This window comes from Oncorhynchus kisutch, linkage group LG10 (assembly GCF_002021735.2).
Source record: "Oncorhynchus kisutch isolate 150728-3 linkage group LG10, Okis_V2, whole genome shotgun sequence".
In the NCBI taxonomy this organism is placed as follows: Eukaryota; Metazoa; Chordata; class Actinopteri; order Salmoniformes; family Salmonidae; genus Oncorhynchus; species Oncorhynchus kisutch.
In genome coordinates, this window is record NC_034183.2 from 6,651,199 (window position 1) to 6,668,168 (window position 16,970).

Below are 16,970 nucleotides of genomic sequence, written 5' to 3' on the forward strand. Positions count from 1 at the left end.
ATTGTTGTTCGGTGGTATTATACATTTTGTATTGTTGATAAGTAGTTGTGTAATAATGTTATATTAGGTAGTTTTATCTTTTGTTTATTATGTAATTTAAGCATCTTAATGTGTTTGGGGCCCAGGATGAGTAGCTTCTGCCTTGGCAGGAACTAATGGGGATCCATAATAAACCCCAGGAAGAGTAGCTGCTACCTTGGCAGGAACTAATGGGGATCCATAATAAACCCCAGGTAGAGTAGCTGCTGCCTTGGCAGGAACTAATGGGGATCCATAATAAACCCCAGGTAGAGTAGCTGCTGCCTTGGCAGGAACTAATGGGGATCCATAATAAACCCCAGGTAGAGTAGCTGCTGCCTTGGCAGGAACTAATGGGGATCCATAATAAACCCCAGGAAGTGTAGCTTCTGCCTTGGTAGCAGCTGATGGGGATCCATAATAAACCCCAGGAAGAGTAGCTGCTACCTTGGCAGGAACTAATGGGGATCCATAATAAACCCCAGGAAGAGTAGCTGCTGCCTTGGCAGGAACTAATGGGGATCCATAATAAACCCCAGGTAGAGTAGCTTCTGCCTTGGCAGGAACTAATGGGGATCCATTATAAACCCCAGGAAGAGTAGCTTCTGCCTTGGCAGCAGCTAATGGGGATCCATTATAAACCCCCGGAAGAGTAGCTTCTGCCTTGGCAGCAGCTAATGGGGATCCATTATAAACCCCCGGAAGAGTAGCTTCTGCCTTGGCAGGAACTAATGGGGATCCAAAATAAACCCCAGATAGAGTAGCTTCTGCCTTGGCAGGAACTAATGGGGATCCATAATAAACCCCAGGAAGAGTAGCTGCTGATGGGGATCCATAATAAACACCAGGAAGAGTAGCTGCTGCCTTGTCAGGAACTAATGGGGATCCATAATAAATATGAACGTTTCTGTAGCTCGGTGTGTACAAAGAAAACAAAAAGGGGGGTGACAGTATTATTGCACACTTGAAATAAAAACACAAACATTTGCTTAATGAAAGTCCTCTTTATTCTGTTATTGATACAAACATATATGTATTAGCACAAAAACATGTATCCTTTAACAAATACATTTAAATAAATTGTATCTAACGAGGCCAAACGTCCACATTTGTCCAACGAACACTGACTGCCCAATGACAGGATACTGATGAGGCTACACATGGCTTTGTTCTGCTCAAGAGAGGGGGTAAATCCATTTCAATTCACTTTTTGACAGCTTTCATAAAAAATAAAAAAAACTTACCATACATGGAGGGAAGTGGTCAGAAAGTTACCAAAACATTCAGGAGATAAAAAGTGATCAAATTTGACCTATTCTGCATACCCCATTACTTTTCCAGTAATGTCTTCATTACTGGAAAAGATAAAAGGTTGGAGTTCGATTTCATTTAGAAGCTTACAAACAGAGTTGTCAAATTGTTTATAGTTTATTTTTATAGTTATAGTTTATTTTTTCATTTTGCATTAATAAAAATTGATTTTTTTTTTACCTTTAAATTAATGTCAATTATCTAAAAACAAGTCAACTCTGATTTTCTTTTTCATTTGTTGCATCACCCTGTACTCAAGAACATGTTGTGTTTCAACTGATGGCAACGGATGATGTTTTACATGTTTTTAGATAATTAACATTTCAGGTAAAAAAATATTTAAAAAATGTTTAAAAAAAAGACCATCCCAAACACTCAGACCTTGTTCAGCTCAGAGAGGAGGTCACCCCAAACACTCAGACCTTGTTCAGCTCAGAGAGGTGGTCACCCCAAACACTCAGACCTTGTTCAGCTCAGAGAGGTGGTCACCCCAAACACTCAGACCTTGTTCAGCTCAGAGAGGAGGTCACCCCAAACACTCAGACCTCTAACATCAAAGTCCCCATCTGCAACCTTCAGTTCTGTCAGTTCTCTCTCAACGTCCTCCTTTGTTGACGGACAAGCCCCTAGCAACGACCTATAATGGTCAGACAGTGTCTTGAACGACACCCCGTCAGTGGTATACATTTGAACCCACTCTCCTTCTCCCACGTCATACTCCAACTGTGACCCCCATTGCTTCAACATGTCACCGTAGGTCACTCTAAACCTCACCGACTGCTGGTGGAGGTCCATCAAAAGACCAATAGGCAACGTGGAACACATATTATGGAGTAAACTGTGGTGTTGCTGCAGCCAATCCAGGATAAAGTGGAATGAAACTCCTTCTGAAGCCATTTTTGTTGTTGTTGCCGTTTTGTCGTTTTTCCTTGACAGGAGAGCAGCAGCAACGACTCCTGAGAAGTTTTCATTTTCACCACAGGTTTGTAAGATGTTGTCCAATAACTTCTCTGCTAGGCCCACCTTGGACCCGCCAGTAGCTGGAGAGAGCAGGATATCCAACATCTCCATCAGTGTCATGCCTAACACGTCATTATCGGGACCGGGAAAGGACGTACTGCGTTTCAAATGAATGGCGCTTAAGACTTTACATGCTGATTTCACTTCTATGAGTTCAGTGCAATGACCGGTGGCGTCCTTATATTTACCTCCAACAGTTATAGTGTCGAAAAGTAGTTTGACGACTGAGCTCGGAACAGCGGCGTTGTTTAGTAACCCCACAAGCAGCAAGTGTTGACACTGCGACAGGTCAGAAAACGTGATGTCCGTATACCCATGAAAAGTTGTTCGTAAACTTTCGTTTGTCACCTGTAGTTGTTTTTCCAAGATGTCCCTGACGGTTGGATTTGCATGGAACCTTGTGTAGACGTGTTGGCAGTACTGAGTCCATTGGAAGACTCTGTCCAGGGTCTGTTTGTCCCACCGCTGCACCGTCTCTGTCTGCGACACAGCGAGTAGCTCCATGGTCCGCTCCACGTTCTTTACAATAGTCTCCATGTGACACTATCTGCTCTCAGAACATTTGCAAGTGAGTTTGAAATTTTTAAAAGGACGCCTGAAATTACTCCAAAAGGTTGTTTGGAAAAGTCACTTTGGTGTTTTAATTAAAGCTACTTCTTTTCTCCGTGTCCTCTCCTCTTTCCCCCCCCCGCCAGTTGATGTTGTGAAGTGAACTTCCGGGTATGCGAGCGCGTCACAGTCACTTCAAAATAAAAGTTCTCAAGATAAAAGTTGTATAAATCATCAAATCTGGCGAATAGAATAAATGTATTGTCCTCCGAGAAAATATTTCTCCCGTTTGAGTTTCACATTCTTTTTTTTCTGAATTGGCGAATAGTGTAGATTGATTGTAGAAGAATAACAAGCAAGTCCATCGAATTTTGTAGTCATTTATAATCGAACAATTGCAATACATACAATTGCACAGTGGCTGGGCCAATTAATGCACTTCTGCTTCAGCATTTTTCTAATTACAATCGTGAGCACGGACGAGTTTCTCAAATGTCAGATTAGAGAGAGAGAATGAGAGGAGGAGGGGACGCGGCATAACATTCCCAGTCAGTCAGTCAGTCCAGTGTGACTGATCAAAAACTCCCCTCCTATCGGCAGTGCAGCACTCGGCTCCACAAAAAAGATAGACAGGTTGAGAGACAGAGATATGCATTGCCCGATTCTACCCCGGGCCACTGTTTTCCCGCGACAGAGCGGGGGGTAGATGAGCGAGGGTGAAAAGCATGCATACAGAACGCACGGAGGAGCAAAGACACTGTACGAGAGGACGGTGACAGTCCGGATAGAAGAGTTGCTTTGCAGAGGGTGAGTGGAAGATGCACATGGACTGTTGATTGCATGCCTCTGATTGGTCTAGTAGGGTATTTGTTTTTTGTAGGATTTATACTGTATGCTTTATCCGCAAATATATTATTGCATTTGTTGTGAAGTTGTTACATATTTAGAATAAATCAGAATCAAATTATAAGATTTCAAGATTTCAAAAGTTATACTTCTATTGTTATTTCTGTAGATAAAAAAAACCCATTTAAACAGAGTTTTAGGGAAAAAGCTTGATTATAGCAGGGATGGGCAACTCCAGTCCTCAGGGACCTGATTGGTGAGGTCACACTTCTCCCCCAGCCGAAGTTAACACACCTGACTCCAATAATCAACTAATCATGATATTCTGTTTAGAATGCAACACTCCAGTGCCCTAAGGAGTTGTCCATCCCTGGCCTGTAGCCCTGGGCAGACTGCTATACACAACTGTCGTCTTATTTCCATGGTTGGTATGAGAGATATTCTTCTGTATAGCTTAAAGTAAAACTAAAAAAATATACTCAATATCAAATGTTTGGATAAATTAACTGTTGATGTATGAGACCGAATAAAATGTATCTACCAAACAAAGCTGCCTGTGTGGAGTCAGTTAGTCATGTTAGTCAGTTAGTCATGTTAGTCAGTTAGTCATGTTAGTCAGTTAGTCATGTTAGTCAGTTAGTCATGTTAGTCAGTTAGTCATGTTAGTCAGTTAGTCATGGTAGTCAGTTAGTCATGTTAGTCAGTTACATAGTTAGTCAGTCAGTTAGTCATGTTAGTCAGTTACATAGTTAGTCAGTTAGTCAGTTAGTCAATTAGTCATGTTAGTCAATTAGTCAGTTAGTCATGTTAGTCAGTTAGTCATGTTAGTCAGTTAGTCATGTTAGTCATGTTAGTCAGTTAGTCATGTTAGTCAGTTAGTCATGTTAGTCAGTTAGTCATGGTAGTCAGTTAGTCATGTTAGTCAGTTACATAGTTAGTCAGTCAGTTAGTCATGTTAGTCAGTTACATAGTTAGTCAATTAGTCATGTTAGTCAATTAGTCAGTTAGTCATGTTAGTCATTTAGTCATGTTAGTCATGTTAGTCAGTTAGTCATGGTAGTCAGTTAGTCATGTTAGTCAGTTAGTCATGTTAGTCAGTTAGTCATGGTAGTCAGTTAGTCATGTTAGTCAGTTAGTCATGTTAGTCAGTTACATAGTTAGTCAGTCAGTTAGTCATGTTAGTCAGTTACATAGTTAGTCAGTTAGTCATGTTAGTCAATTAGTCATGTTAGTCAGTTAGTCAGTTACATAGTTAGTCAGTTAGTCATGTTAGTCAGTTAGTCATGTTAGTCAATTAGTCATGTTAGTCAGTTAGTCAGTTACATAGTTAGTCAGTTACATAGTTAGTCAGTTAGTCATGTTAGTCAGTTACATAGTTAGTCAGTTAGTCAGTTACATAGTTAGTCAGTTAGTCAGTTACATAGTTAGTCAGTTAGTCAGTTACATAGTTAGTCAGTTAGTCAGTTAGTTAGTTAGTCATGTTAGTCAGTTACATAGTTAGTCAGTTAGTTAGTCAGTTAGTCAGTTAGTTAGTTAGTCAGTTAGTCAGTTAGTTAGTCAGTCAGTTAGTTAGTCAGTCAGTTAGTTAGTCAGTTAGTTAGTTAGTTAGCCAGTCAGTTAGTCAGTTAGTTAGTCAGTTAGTCAGTCAGTCAGTTAGTCAGTTAGTTAGTCAGTTAGTCAGTTAGTTAGTTAGTCAGTTAGTCAGTTAGTTAGTCAGTTACATAGTTAGTCAGTTAGTCAGTTAGTTAGTTAGTCAATTAGTCATGTTAGTCAATTAGTCAGTTAGTCATGTTAGTCATGTTAGTCATGTTAGTCAGTTAGTCATGGTAGTCAGTTAGTCATGTTAGTCAGTTAGTCATGTTAGTCAGTTAGTCATGGTAGTCAGTTAGTCATGTTAGTCAGTTAGTCATGTTAGTCAGTTACATAGTTAGTCAGTCAGTTAGTCATGTTAGTCAGTTACATAGTTAGTCAGTTAGTCATGTTAGTCAATTAGTCATGTTAGTCAGTTAGTCAGTTACATAGTTAGTCAGTTAGTCATGTTAGTCAGTTAGTCATGTTAGTCAATTAGTCATGTTAGTCAGTTAGTCAGTTACATAGTTAGTCAGTTACATAGTTAGTCAGTTAGTCATGTTAGTCAGTTACATAGTTAGTCAGTTAGTCAGTTACATAGTTAGTCAGTTAGTCAGTTACATAGTTAGTCAGTTAGTCAGTTACATAGTTAGTCAGTTAGTCAGTTAGTTAGTTAGTCATGTTAGTCAGTTACATAGTTAGTCAGTTAGTTAGTCAGTTAGTCAGTTAGTTAGTTAGTCAGTTAGTCAGTTAGTCAGTTAGTTAGTCAGTCAGTTAGTTAGTCAGTCAGTTAGTTAGTCAGTTAGTTAGTTAGTTAGCCAGTCAGTTAGTCAGTTAGTTAGTCAGTTAGTCAGTCAGTCAGTTAGTCAGTTAGTTAGTCAGTTAGTCAGTTAGTTAGTTAGTCAGTTAGTCAGTTAGTTAGTCAGTTACATAGTTAGTCAGTTAGTCAGTTAGTTAGTTAGTTAGCCAGTCAGTTAGTCAGTTAGTTAGTCAGTTAGTCAGTCAGTCAGTTAGTCAGTTAGTTAGTTAGTTAGCCAGTCAGTTAGTCAGTTAGTTAGTTAGTTAGTCAGTTAGTTAGTCAGTTAGTTAGTTAGTTAGTCAGTTAGTCAGTTAGTTAGTCGGTTAGTTAGTCCGTTAGTTAGTCAGTTAGTCAGTCAGTTAGTCTGTCAGTTAGTTAGTTAGTTAGTCAGTCAGTCAGTTAGTCAGTTAGTTAGTTAGTTAGTTAGTTAGTCAGTTAGTCAGTTAGTTAGTCGGTTAGTTAGTCCGTTAGTTAGTCAGTTTGTCAGTTAGTTAGTTAGTTAGTTAGTTAGTTAGTCAGTCAGTCAGTTAGTCAGTTAGTTAGTTAGTTAGTTAGTCAGTTAGTCAGTTGACTTGTTTTAGAGGAGAATCTATTCTTTAGCTGCAGCCAAACCTTTTTAATGAAGTTCATATGAATAACTTCAAAAGTTGTATTTTATTATGCTGAATAGCTGTGTTTCATTTCATTGGTTTATCGTGGGTATTTCCATCTAACTGTTTTCAGACATTTCTTATTTTTGTGTGTGTGTTTTAATGTAATTTTAAATTGGCTGAACATAGACGTGTAAACTGTTGTGGTCGGGTTCATTTTATGATTGACAAGAATAGAAACAGTTTTTTAAATTTATTTTTTAAATCAGTTGTAAAAATGAAAATGCATACCCACTGGGCACAGATGTCAATTCAACGTCTATTCCACGTTGGTTCAACGTCATTTCATTGAAACGACGTGGAAACAACATTGATACGACCAGTGTGTACCCAGTGGGTAATGACATGAACACATGCACTGACATAAAAGAGACAAAAACACCCCTTAAAATGCATTTACATAAGCTCACAAATCACAAACCTACCTTTTATGCTACTGTGAACTAACTGGGCATACCTCAGTAATACAGGCCCTGGAGGTTAACAGAAGGAAAATATATTTGAACTTGTAATTGATTGATTTATATATGCCTAATGTATTCATCAATTTTGGACACAATTGAAACCAAATATTTTATCAGGTTGTAAACGATTTCTATTATTAAAACTAGAATCCTTAGTTGCTACATATATATATTTTTTTGCCTCACAAGTCCTCAACTGGCAGCTTCATTAAATAGTACCCCGCAAAACACCAGTCTCAATGTCAACAGTGAAGAGGCGACTCCGGGATGCTGGCCTTCTAGGCAGAGTTCCTCTGTCCAGTGTCTGTGTTCTTTTGCTGTCTTAATCTTTTCTTCTTATTGGCCAGTTCGAAATATGGCTTTTTATTTGCTACTCTGCCTAGAAGGCCAGCATCCCAGAGTCGCCTCTTCACTGTTGACGTTGAGACTGGGGTTTTGCAGTTACTATTTAATGAAGCTGCCAGTTGAGGACTTGTGAGGCAAAAAAATATATATGTAGCAACTAAGGATTCTAGTTTTAATAATATTAATAGTTTACAACTTGATAAAATATTTGGTTTCAATGTGTCCAAAATTGATAAGGGACCGGTAGAGGAGGATGGAAAGGGACCGGTAGAGGAGGATGGAAAGGGACCGGTAGAGGAGGATGGAAAGGGACCGGTAGAGGAGGATGGAAAGGGACCGGTAGAGGAGGATGGAAAGGGACCGGTAGAGGAGGATGGAAAGGGACCGGTAGAGGAGGATGGAAAGGGACCGGTAGAGGAGGATGGAAAGGGACCGGTAGAGGAGGATGGAAAGGGACCGGTAGAGGAGGATGGAAAGGGACCGGTAGAGGAGGATGGAAAGGGACCGGTAGAGGAGGATGGAAAGGGACCGGTAGAGGAGGATGGAAAGGGACCGGTAGAGGGAAGGACGGTAGGGAAAGGGACCGGTAGAGGAGGATGGAAAGGGAAGGGACCGGTAGAGGAGGATGGAAAGGGACCGGTAGAGGGTAGAGGGGATGGAAAGGGACCGGTAGAGGAGGACGGAAAGGGACCGGTAGAGGAGGACGGAAAGGGACCGGTAGAGGAGGACGGAAAGGGACCGGTAGGAGGAGGACGGAAAGGGACCGGTAGAGGAGGACGGAAAGGGACCGGTAGAGGAGGACGGAAAGGGACCGGTAGAGGAGGACGGAAAGGGACCGGTAGAGGAGGACGGAAAGGGACCGGTAGAGGAGGATGGAAAGGGACCGGTAGAGGAGGATGGAAAGGGACCGGTAGAGGAGGATGGAAAGGGACCGGTAGAGGGTAAAGGAGGATGGAAAGAGACCGGTAGAGGGTAAAGGAGGATGGAAAGGGGCCGGTAGAGGAGGATGGAAAGGGACCGGTAGAGGAGGATGGAAAGGGACCGGTAGAGGAGGACGGAAAGGGACCGGTAGAGGAGGACGGAAAGGGACCGGTAGAGGAGGACGGAAAGGGACCGGTAGAGGAGGACGGAAAGGGACCGGTAGAGGAGGATGGAAAGGGACCGGTAGAGGAGGATGGAAAGGGACCGGTAGAGGAGGATGGAAAGGGACCGGTAGAGGGTAAAGGAGGATGGAAAGAGACCGGTAGAGGGTAAAGGAGGATGGAAAGGGGCCGGTAGAGGAGGATGGAAAGGGACCGGTAGAGGAGGATGGAAAGGGACCGGTAGAGGAGGACGGAAAGGGACCGGTAGAGGAGGACGGAAAGGGACCGGTAGAGGAGGACGGAAAGGGACCGGTAGAGGAGGACGGAAAGGGACCGGTAGAGGAGGATGGAAAGGGACCGGTAGAGGAGGATGGAAAGGGACCGGTAGAGGAGGATGGAAAGGGACCGGTAGAGGGTAAAGGAGGATGGAAAGAGACCGGTAGAGGGTAAAGGAGGATGGAAAGGGGCCGGTAGAGGAGGATGGAAAGGGACCGGTAGAGGAGGATGGAAAGGGACCGGTAGAGGAGGATGGAAAGTGACCGGTAGAGGAGGATGGAAAGGGACCGGTAGAGGAGGATGGAAAGGGACCGATAGAGGAGGATGGAAAGGGACCGGTAGAGGGTAAAGGAGGATGGAAAGGGACCGGTAGAGGAGGATGGAAAGGGACCGGTAGAGGAGGATGGAAAGGGACCGGTAGAGGAGGATGGAAAGGGACCGGTAGAGGAGGATTGAAAGGGACTGGTAGAGGAGGATGGAAAGGGACCGGTAGAGGAGGATGGAAAGGGACCGGTAGAGGGTAAAGGAGGATGGAAAGGGACCGTTAGAGGGTAGAGGAGGATGGAAAGGGACCGGTAGAGGGTAAAGGGGGATGGAAAGGGACCGGTAGAGGAGGATGGAAAGGGACCGGTAGAGGAGGATGGAAAGGGACCGGTAGAGGAGGATGGAAAGGGACCGGTAGAGGAGGATGGAAAGGGACCGGTAGAGGAGGATGGAAAGGGACCGGTAGAGGAGGACGGAAAGGGACCGGTAGAGGAGGATGGAAAGGGACCAGTAGAGGGTAAAGGGGGATGGAAAGGGACCGGTAGAGGGTAAAGGGGGATGGAAAGGGACCGGTAGAGGGTAAAGGGGGATGGAAAGGGACCGGTAGAGGGTAAAGGGGGATGGAAAGGGACCGGTAGAGGGTAAAGGGGGATGGAAAGGGACCGGTAGAGGAGGATGGAAAGGGACCAGTAGAGGGTAAAGGGGGATGGAAAGGGACCGGTAGAGGGTAAAGGGGGATGGAAAGGGACCGGTAGAGGAGGATGGAAAGGGACCGGTAGAGGAGGATGGAAAGGGACCGGTAGAGAGGATGGAAAGGGACCAGTAAGAGGGTAAAGGGGGATGGAAAGGGACCGGTAGAGGGTTAAAGGGGGATGGAAAGGGACCGGTAGAGGAGGATGGAAAGGGACCGGTAGAGGAGGATGGAAAGGGACCGGTAGAGGAGGATGGAAAGGGACCGGTAGAGGAGGATGGAAAGGGACCGGTAGAGGAGGACGGAAAGGGACCGGTAGAGGAGGATGGAAAGGGACCAGTAGAGGGTAAAGGGGGATGGAAAGGGACCGGTAGAGGGTAAAGGGGGATGGAAAGGGACCGGTAGAGGGTAAAGGGGGATGGAAAGGGACCGGTAGAGGGTAAAGGGGGATGGAAAGGGACCGGTAGAGGAGGATGGAAAGGGACCAGTAGAGGGTAAAGGGGGATGGAAAGGGACCGGTAGAGGGTAAAGGGGGATGGAAAGGGACCAGTAGAGGGTAGAGGATGGAAAAGGATATATGTGCAGCGGAAGGATGGATAGAAAGAATAAGGATCAGGAGACCGAGTTAGAGAGAGCAGGTCTGTGTCTTGTCTCAGTCTTTGACCCCTCTCCTCCTCCCCTTCTATAGGCCAGTGACGTGGAGGTAACCACGATGTGCAGCTCTCTGAGTCCCAAGCAGGTAATTGGCCCAGGCCTGACCGACATGCAGCAGTACAACCAATGGCTGACCAGCCGCCACGAAGCCAGCCTTCTGCCATTGAAGGAAGACCTGGCCCTGTGGCTCACCAACATGCTGGGTAAGGATTGTGGGTTTGATTCCCGCTGGGGCCATCCATAAGAATATGTATGCACTCACTGTAAGTTGCTTTGGATAAAAGCTTCTGCTAACTGGATGTATTATTATTATTGACCTCGATGGAGAGCCCTTGATGTGGCCGGTGGTCTAACCAGGGTCTCCAGACAGGACAGGGTCTCGAGACAGGGTCTCTAGACAGGACAGGGTCTCTAGACAGGGTCTCCAGACAGGACAGGGTCTCTAGACAGGGTCTCTAGACAGGACAGGGTCTCCAGACAGGACAGGGTCTCTAGACAGGGTCTCTAGACAGGACAGGGACTCCAGACAGGACAGGGTCTCTAGACAGGACAGGGTCTCTAGACAGGGTCTCCAGACAGGACAGGGTCTCTAGACAGGGTCTCTAGACAGGACAGGGTCTCTAACCAGGGTCTCCGGACAGGACAGGGTCTCTAGACAGGACAGGGTCTCTAGACAGGACAGGGTCTCTAACCAGGGTCTCCAGACAGGACAGGGTCTCTAGACAGGGTCTCCAGACAGGGTCTCCAGACAGGACAGGGTCTCTAGACAGGACATGGTCTCTAGACAGGGTCTCTAGACAGGACAGGGTCTCTAACCAGGGTCTCTAGACAGGACAGGGTCTCTAGACAGGGTCTCTAACCAGGACAGGGTCTCTAACCAGGGTCTCTAGACAGGACAGGGTCTCTAGACAGGGTCTCCAGACAGGACAGGGTCTCTAGACAGGACAGGGTCTCTAGACAGGACAGGGTCTCTAACCAGGGTCTCTAGACAGGACAGGGTCTCTAACCAGGGTCTCTAGACAGGACAGGGTCTCTAGACAGGGTCTCTAACCAGGACAGGGTCTCTAACCAGGGTCTCTAGACAGGACAGGGTCTCTAGACAGGGTCTCCAGACAGGACAGGGTCTCTAGACAGGACAGGGTCTCTAGACAGGACAGGGTCTCTAACCAGGGTCTCTAGACAGGACAGGGTCTCTAGACAGGACAGGGTCTCTAGACAGGGTCTCTAGACAGGACAGGGTCTCTAGACAGGGTCTCTAACCAGGACAGGGTCTCTAACCAGGGTCTCTAGACAGGACAGGGTCTCTAGACAGGGTCTCTAGACAGGACAGGGTCTCTAGACAGGACAGGGTCTCTAGACAGGGTCTCTAGACAGGACAGGGTCTCTAGACAGGGTCTCTAGACAGGACAGGGTGTCTAGACAGGGTCTCTAGACAAGACAGGGTCTCTAGACAGGGTCTCTAGACAGGACAGGGTCTCTAGACAGGACAGGGTCTCTAGACAGGGTCTCTAGACAGGGTCTCTAGACAGGACAGGGTCTCTAGACAGGACAGGGTCTCTAACCAGGACAGGGTCTCTAGACAGGGTCTCTAGACAGGACAGGGTCTCCAGACTGGACAGGGTCTCTAGACAGGGTCTCTAGACAGGACAGGGACTCCAGACAGGACAGGGTCTCTAGACAGGACAGGGTCTCTAGACAGGGTCTCTAGACAGGACAGGGTCTCTAGACAGGGTGTCCAGACAGGACAGGGTCTCTAGACAGGGTCTCTAGACAGGACAGGGTCTCTAACCAGGGTCTCCGGACAGGACAGGGTCTCTAGACAGGACAGGGTCTCTAACCAGGGTCTCCAGACAGGACAGGGTCTCTAGACAGGGTCTCCAGACAGGACAGGGTCTCTAGACAGGGTCTCTAGACAGGGTCTCTAGACAGGACAGGGTCTCTAACCAGGGTCTCTAGACAGGACAGGGTCTCTAGACAGGGTCTCTAACCAGGACAGGGTCTCTAACCAGGGTCTCTAGACAGGACAGGGTCTCTAGACAGGGTCTCCAGACAGGACAGGGTCTCTAGACAGGACAGGGTCTCTAGACAGGACAGGGTCTCTAACCAGGGTCTCTAGACAGGACAGGGTCTCTAACCAAGTCTCTAGACAGGACAGGGTCTCTAGACAGGGTCTCTAACCAGGACAGGGTCTCTAACCAGGGTCTCTAGACAGGACAGGGTCTCTAGACAGGATCTCCAGACAGGACAGGGTCTCTAGACAGGACAGGGTCTCTAGACAGGACAGGGTCTCTAACCAGGGTCTCTAGACAGGACAGGGTCTCTAGACAGGGTCTCTAGACAGGACAGGGTCTCTAGACAGGGTCTCTAACCAGGACAGGGTCTCTAACCAGGGTCTCTAGACAGGACAGGGTCTCTAGACAGGGTCTCCAGACAGGACAGGGTCTCTAGACAGGACAGGGTCTCTAGACAGGACAGGGTCTCTTACCAGGGTCTCTAGACAGGACAAGGTCTCTAGACAGGACAGGGTCTCTAGACAGGGTCTCTAGACAGGACAGGGTCTCTAGACAGGGTCTCTAGACAGGACAGGGTCTCTAGACAGGGTCTCTAGACAGGACAGGGTCTCTAGACAGGACAGGGTCTCTAGACCGGGTCTCTAAACAGGACAGGGTCTCTAGACAGGACAGCGTCTCTAGACAGGGTCTCTAGACAGGACAGGGTCTCTAGACAGGACAGGGTCTCTAGACAGGGTCTCTAGACAGGACAGGGTCTCTACACAGGGTCTCTAACCAGGACAGGGTCTCTAACCAGGGTCTCTAGACAAGACAGGGTCTCTAGACAGGGTCTCTAGACAGGACAGAGTCTCTAGACAGGACAGGGTCTCTAGACAGGGTCTCTAGACAGGACAGGGTCTCTAGACAGGGTCTCCATACAGGACAGGGTCTCTAGACAGGGTCTCTAACCAGGACAGGGTCTCTAACCAGGGTCTCTAGACAGGACAGGGTCTCTAGACAGGACAGGGTCTCTAGATAGGACAGGGTCTCTAGACAGGACAGGGTCTCTAGATAGGACAGGGTCAGACCAGTTAGTTAAACTGTAGGCTGTTTCAGTCAGACCAGTTAGTTAGTCTGCAGACTATTTCAGTCAGACCAGTTAGTTAGTCTGCAGACTGTTTCAGTCAGACCAGTTAGTTAGTCTGCAGGCTGTTTCAGTCAGACCAGTTAGTTAGTCTGCAGGCTGTTTCAGTCAGACCAGTTAAACTGCAGGCTGTTTCAGTCAGACCAGTTAGTTAGTCTGCAGGCTGTTTCAGTCAGACCAGTTAGTTAGTCTGCAGGCTGTTTCAGTCAGACCAGTTAGTTAAACTGCAGGCTGTTTCAGTCAGACCAGTTAAAACTGCAGGCTGTTTCAGTCAGACCAGTTAGTTAGCCTGCAGGCTGTTTCAGTCAGACCAGTTAGTTAGTCTGCAGGCTGTTTCAGTCAGACCAGTTAGTTAGTCTGCAGGCTGTTTCAGTCAGACCAGTTAGTTAGTCTGCAGGCTGTTTCAGTCAGACCAGTTAGTTAGTCTGCAGGCTGTTTCAGTCAGACCAGTTAGTTAGTCTGCAGGCTGTTTCAGTCAGACCAGTTAGTTAGTCTGCAGGCTGTTTCAGTCAGACCAGTTAGTTAGCCTGCAGGCTGTTTCAGTCAGACCAGTTAGTTAGTCTGCAGGCTGTTTCAGTCAGACCAGTTAGTTAGTCTGCAGGCTGTTTCAGTCAGACCAGTTAGTTAGTCTGCAGGCTGTTTCAGTCAGACCAGTTAGTTAGCCTGCAGTCTGTTTCAGTCAGACCAGTTAAACTGCAGTCTGTTTCAGTCATGGAGCTGTGACTGTGACTCAGCATAGTTCAGGAAGCAGTTTGGTGTTGCTGTCTGATTTGCGATGCCATGTCAAATATATCCTATTCATGCTGGTTCAAATACAGAAAACCATCTGTGTTACACCATAATGTATAGTAAGTTTCACCTTAAGGCCTGTCTTAAAAAAGTGGTTTAAACATGCAAATTAGCTGATAACTCATTCCGGATACTGGATGATGACTTCCGGACACAATAGCAGATTGTGACTTTCTGGAAATGGCAGTTAAAGGCAAGTACACTGAATTTAGACTCCCAAACGCCAAACACATCTCTGGACCCTATCAACATCTGGACCCTATCAACACCCTTTATCCAAACATCTGGGGTGGCAGGGTAGCCTAGTGGTTAGAGCGTTGGACTAGTAACCGGAAGGTTGCAAGTTCAAACCCCCGAGCTGACAAGGTACAAACCTGTCGTTCTGCCCCTGAACAGGCAGTTAACCCACTGTTCCTAGGCCGTCATTGAAAATAAGAATTTGTTCTTAACTGACTTGCCTGGTTAAATAAAGGTTAATTTTTTTTTACAAATATCTCATCAATGTAAGTTTCAAGGTACATATAGTGCAGTTTGTAACATGTTCTATTAAATTAGCTGTTTAAAGTGGTTACAAAATGATAAATAATAGACTTTTCACAGATTTTCATAAACTTTTTATTTGTACTTTTTGAAAAAACTAATATTAACACACAAAAACACCTAAATCATCTCAAGAATTTGAAATGGATGAAAAAATACTTGTAGAGCTTGGCTCTTGCAACGCCAATGTTGTGGGGTTCGATTCCTACAGGGACCAGTACGGAGAAAAATAGATTGAAAATGTACTCACTGTAAGTGGCTCTGAAGCGGCTGGTAGCCTAGTGGTTAGAGCGTTGGGCTAGTAACTGAAAGGTTGCAAGTTCAAATCCCAGAGCTGACAAGGTATAAATCTGTCCTTCTGACCCTGAACAAGGCAGTTTAATCCACTGTTCCTAGGCTGTCATTGTAAATAAGAATTTGTTCTTAACTGACTTGCCTAGTTAAATAAAGGTTAAATAAATAGATTTAAAATAAGAGAGTCTGCTAAATGACTCACTACTGTAAGTGACTCTGGATAAGAGATTCTGCTAAATGACTCACTACTGTTAGTGGCTCTGGATAAGAGAATCTGCTAAATGAGTCACTACTGTAAGTGACTCTGGATAAGAGAGTCTGCTAAATGACTCACTACTGTAAGTGACTTTGGATAAGAGAGTCTGCTAAATGACTCACTACTGTTAGTGGCTCTGGATATGAGAATCTGCTAAATGACTCACTACTGTAAGTGGCTCTGGATAAGAGAGTCTGCTAAATGACTCACTACTGTTAGTGGCTCTGGATATGAGAATCTGCTAAATGACTCACTAATGTAAGTGGCTCTGGATAAGAGAGTCTGCTAAATGACTCACTACTGTAAGTAGCTCTGGATAAGAGTCTGCTAAATGACTAACATGCCTGTGGTACCTGGTCTTAAACACAGGGGATGAACTGTGGAGTAAAGGCCTGTTTGCTGTCCGAGTTTAACGAGCAGATACCTTTTTGTAGCCTATTCAGCTCCAGCCATTATTCTTTATTCCCTTTCATTTGTAAGGATTCTCCAGGGACCTCCTGTTTTCCTGTTGATCTGGAGGCCGTTAGCAAACATTAACGAGGCTGGAATGGAGAGCGGGGTCACACACGCGCTTTGAAACCTTCTCCTCCTAATTGAATAATTGTTATTATTAGCATCTTTAGTAGCCTAATGTACGATAGGAAGAAGATCAGCTGTAGACTACTGTATAATCCATCACTGTAGGAGTTGTTTTGCATGATAATTGTTCCGTATAGCAGCAGCCTCCTTATTCCAGGAAGTGCTTGTAATCAGTATATTTTACGTTTCATCCAATCTGACCCTATAGAAGACCCATCTACTTATTTGTGTCAGGCCCTATCTGTTAGCTGTGTGTGTGTACGTCGGGCCCTATCTGTTAGCTGTGTGTGTGTACGTCGGGCCCTATCTGTTAGCTGTGTGTGTGTACGTCGGGCCCTATCTGTTAGCTGTGTGTGTGTACGTCGGGCCCTATCTGTTAGCCGTGTGTGTGTACGTCGGGCCCTATCTGTTAGCTGTGTGTGTGTGTACGTCGGGCCCTATCTGTTAGCTGTGTGTGTGTGTACGCGTGTGCACTTGCGTGTCAGGCCCTATCTGTTGGCATAGGGTAGCCAGCTGAGGGGTGGCTTCTCTGAGGTGTGGCTTCTCTGAGGTGTGGCTTCTCTGAGGTCTGTCTGTCTGTCTGTCTGTCTGTCTGTCTGTCTCTGTCTCTCTCTCTGTGTCTTTGTGTGTCTCTCTCTCTCTCTCTCTCTCTCTCTCTCTCTCTCTCTCTCTCTCTCTCTCTCTGTGTCTCGCGCTCCCTCTCTGTGTCTCGCTCTCTCTCTCTCTCTCTGTGTCTCGCGCTCCCTCTCTGTGTCTCGCTCTCTCTCTCTGTGTCTCTGTGTCTCTCTCTCTGTGTGTCTCTCTCTCTCTCTCTCTGTGTCTCTCTCTCTCTGTCTCTC

At 45.9% G+C, this 16,970-nt stretch overlaps 2 protein-coding genes across 3 annotated transcripts in view; one reads left to right on the plus strand and one right to left on the minus strand.

Annotated features, from left to right (window-relative positions):
- Positions 1-1,002: 1,002 nt before the first annotated feature.
- Positions 1,003-3,671, minus strand: fancf (FA complementation group F). Its single transcript, XM_020492173.2, has one exon. It carries the CDS (start codon positions 2,884-2,886, stop codon positions 1,828-1,830), a length of 1,059 nt encoding a protein of 352 aa, XP_020347762.1. The 5' UTR covers positions 2,887-3,671; the 3' UTR covers positions 1,003-1,827.
- LOC109897668 (growth arrest-specific protein 2-like) overlaps positions 3,593-16,970 on the plus strand; it is a 55,964-nt gene continuing 42,586 nt past the window's right edge. The window contains exons 1-2 of one of the 2 annotated variants that reach the window (XM_031832959.1): positions 3,593-3,705; positions 10,573-10,741. In XM_031832959.1, the coding sequence (XP_031688819.1) occupies positions 10,597-10,741 (145 nt within the window). In that variant the 5' untranslated portion in view covers positions 3,593-3,705; positions 10,573-10,596. Of the gene's footprint in view, positions 3,706-4,087; positions 4,169-10,572; positions 10,742-16,970 lie in introns of those variants that run through there. The other variant, XM_031832958.1, reaches the window with a different exon arrangement.

Excerpts from the sequence above, each read along its gene's own strand:
- fancf (XM_020492173.2), bottom strand. The coding sequence starts at position 2,886 with ATGGAGACTATTGTAAAGAACGTGGAGCGGACCATGGAGCTACTCGCT.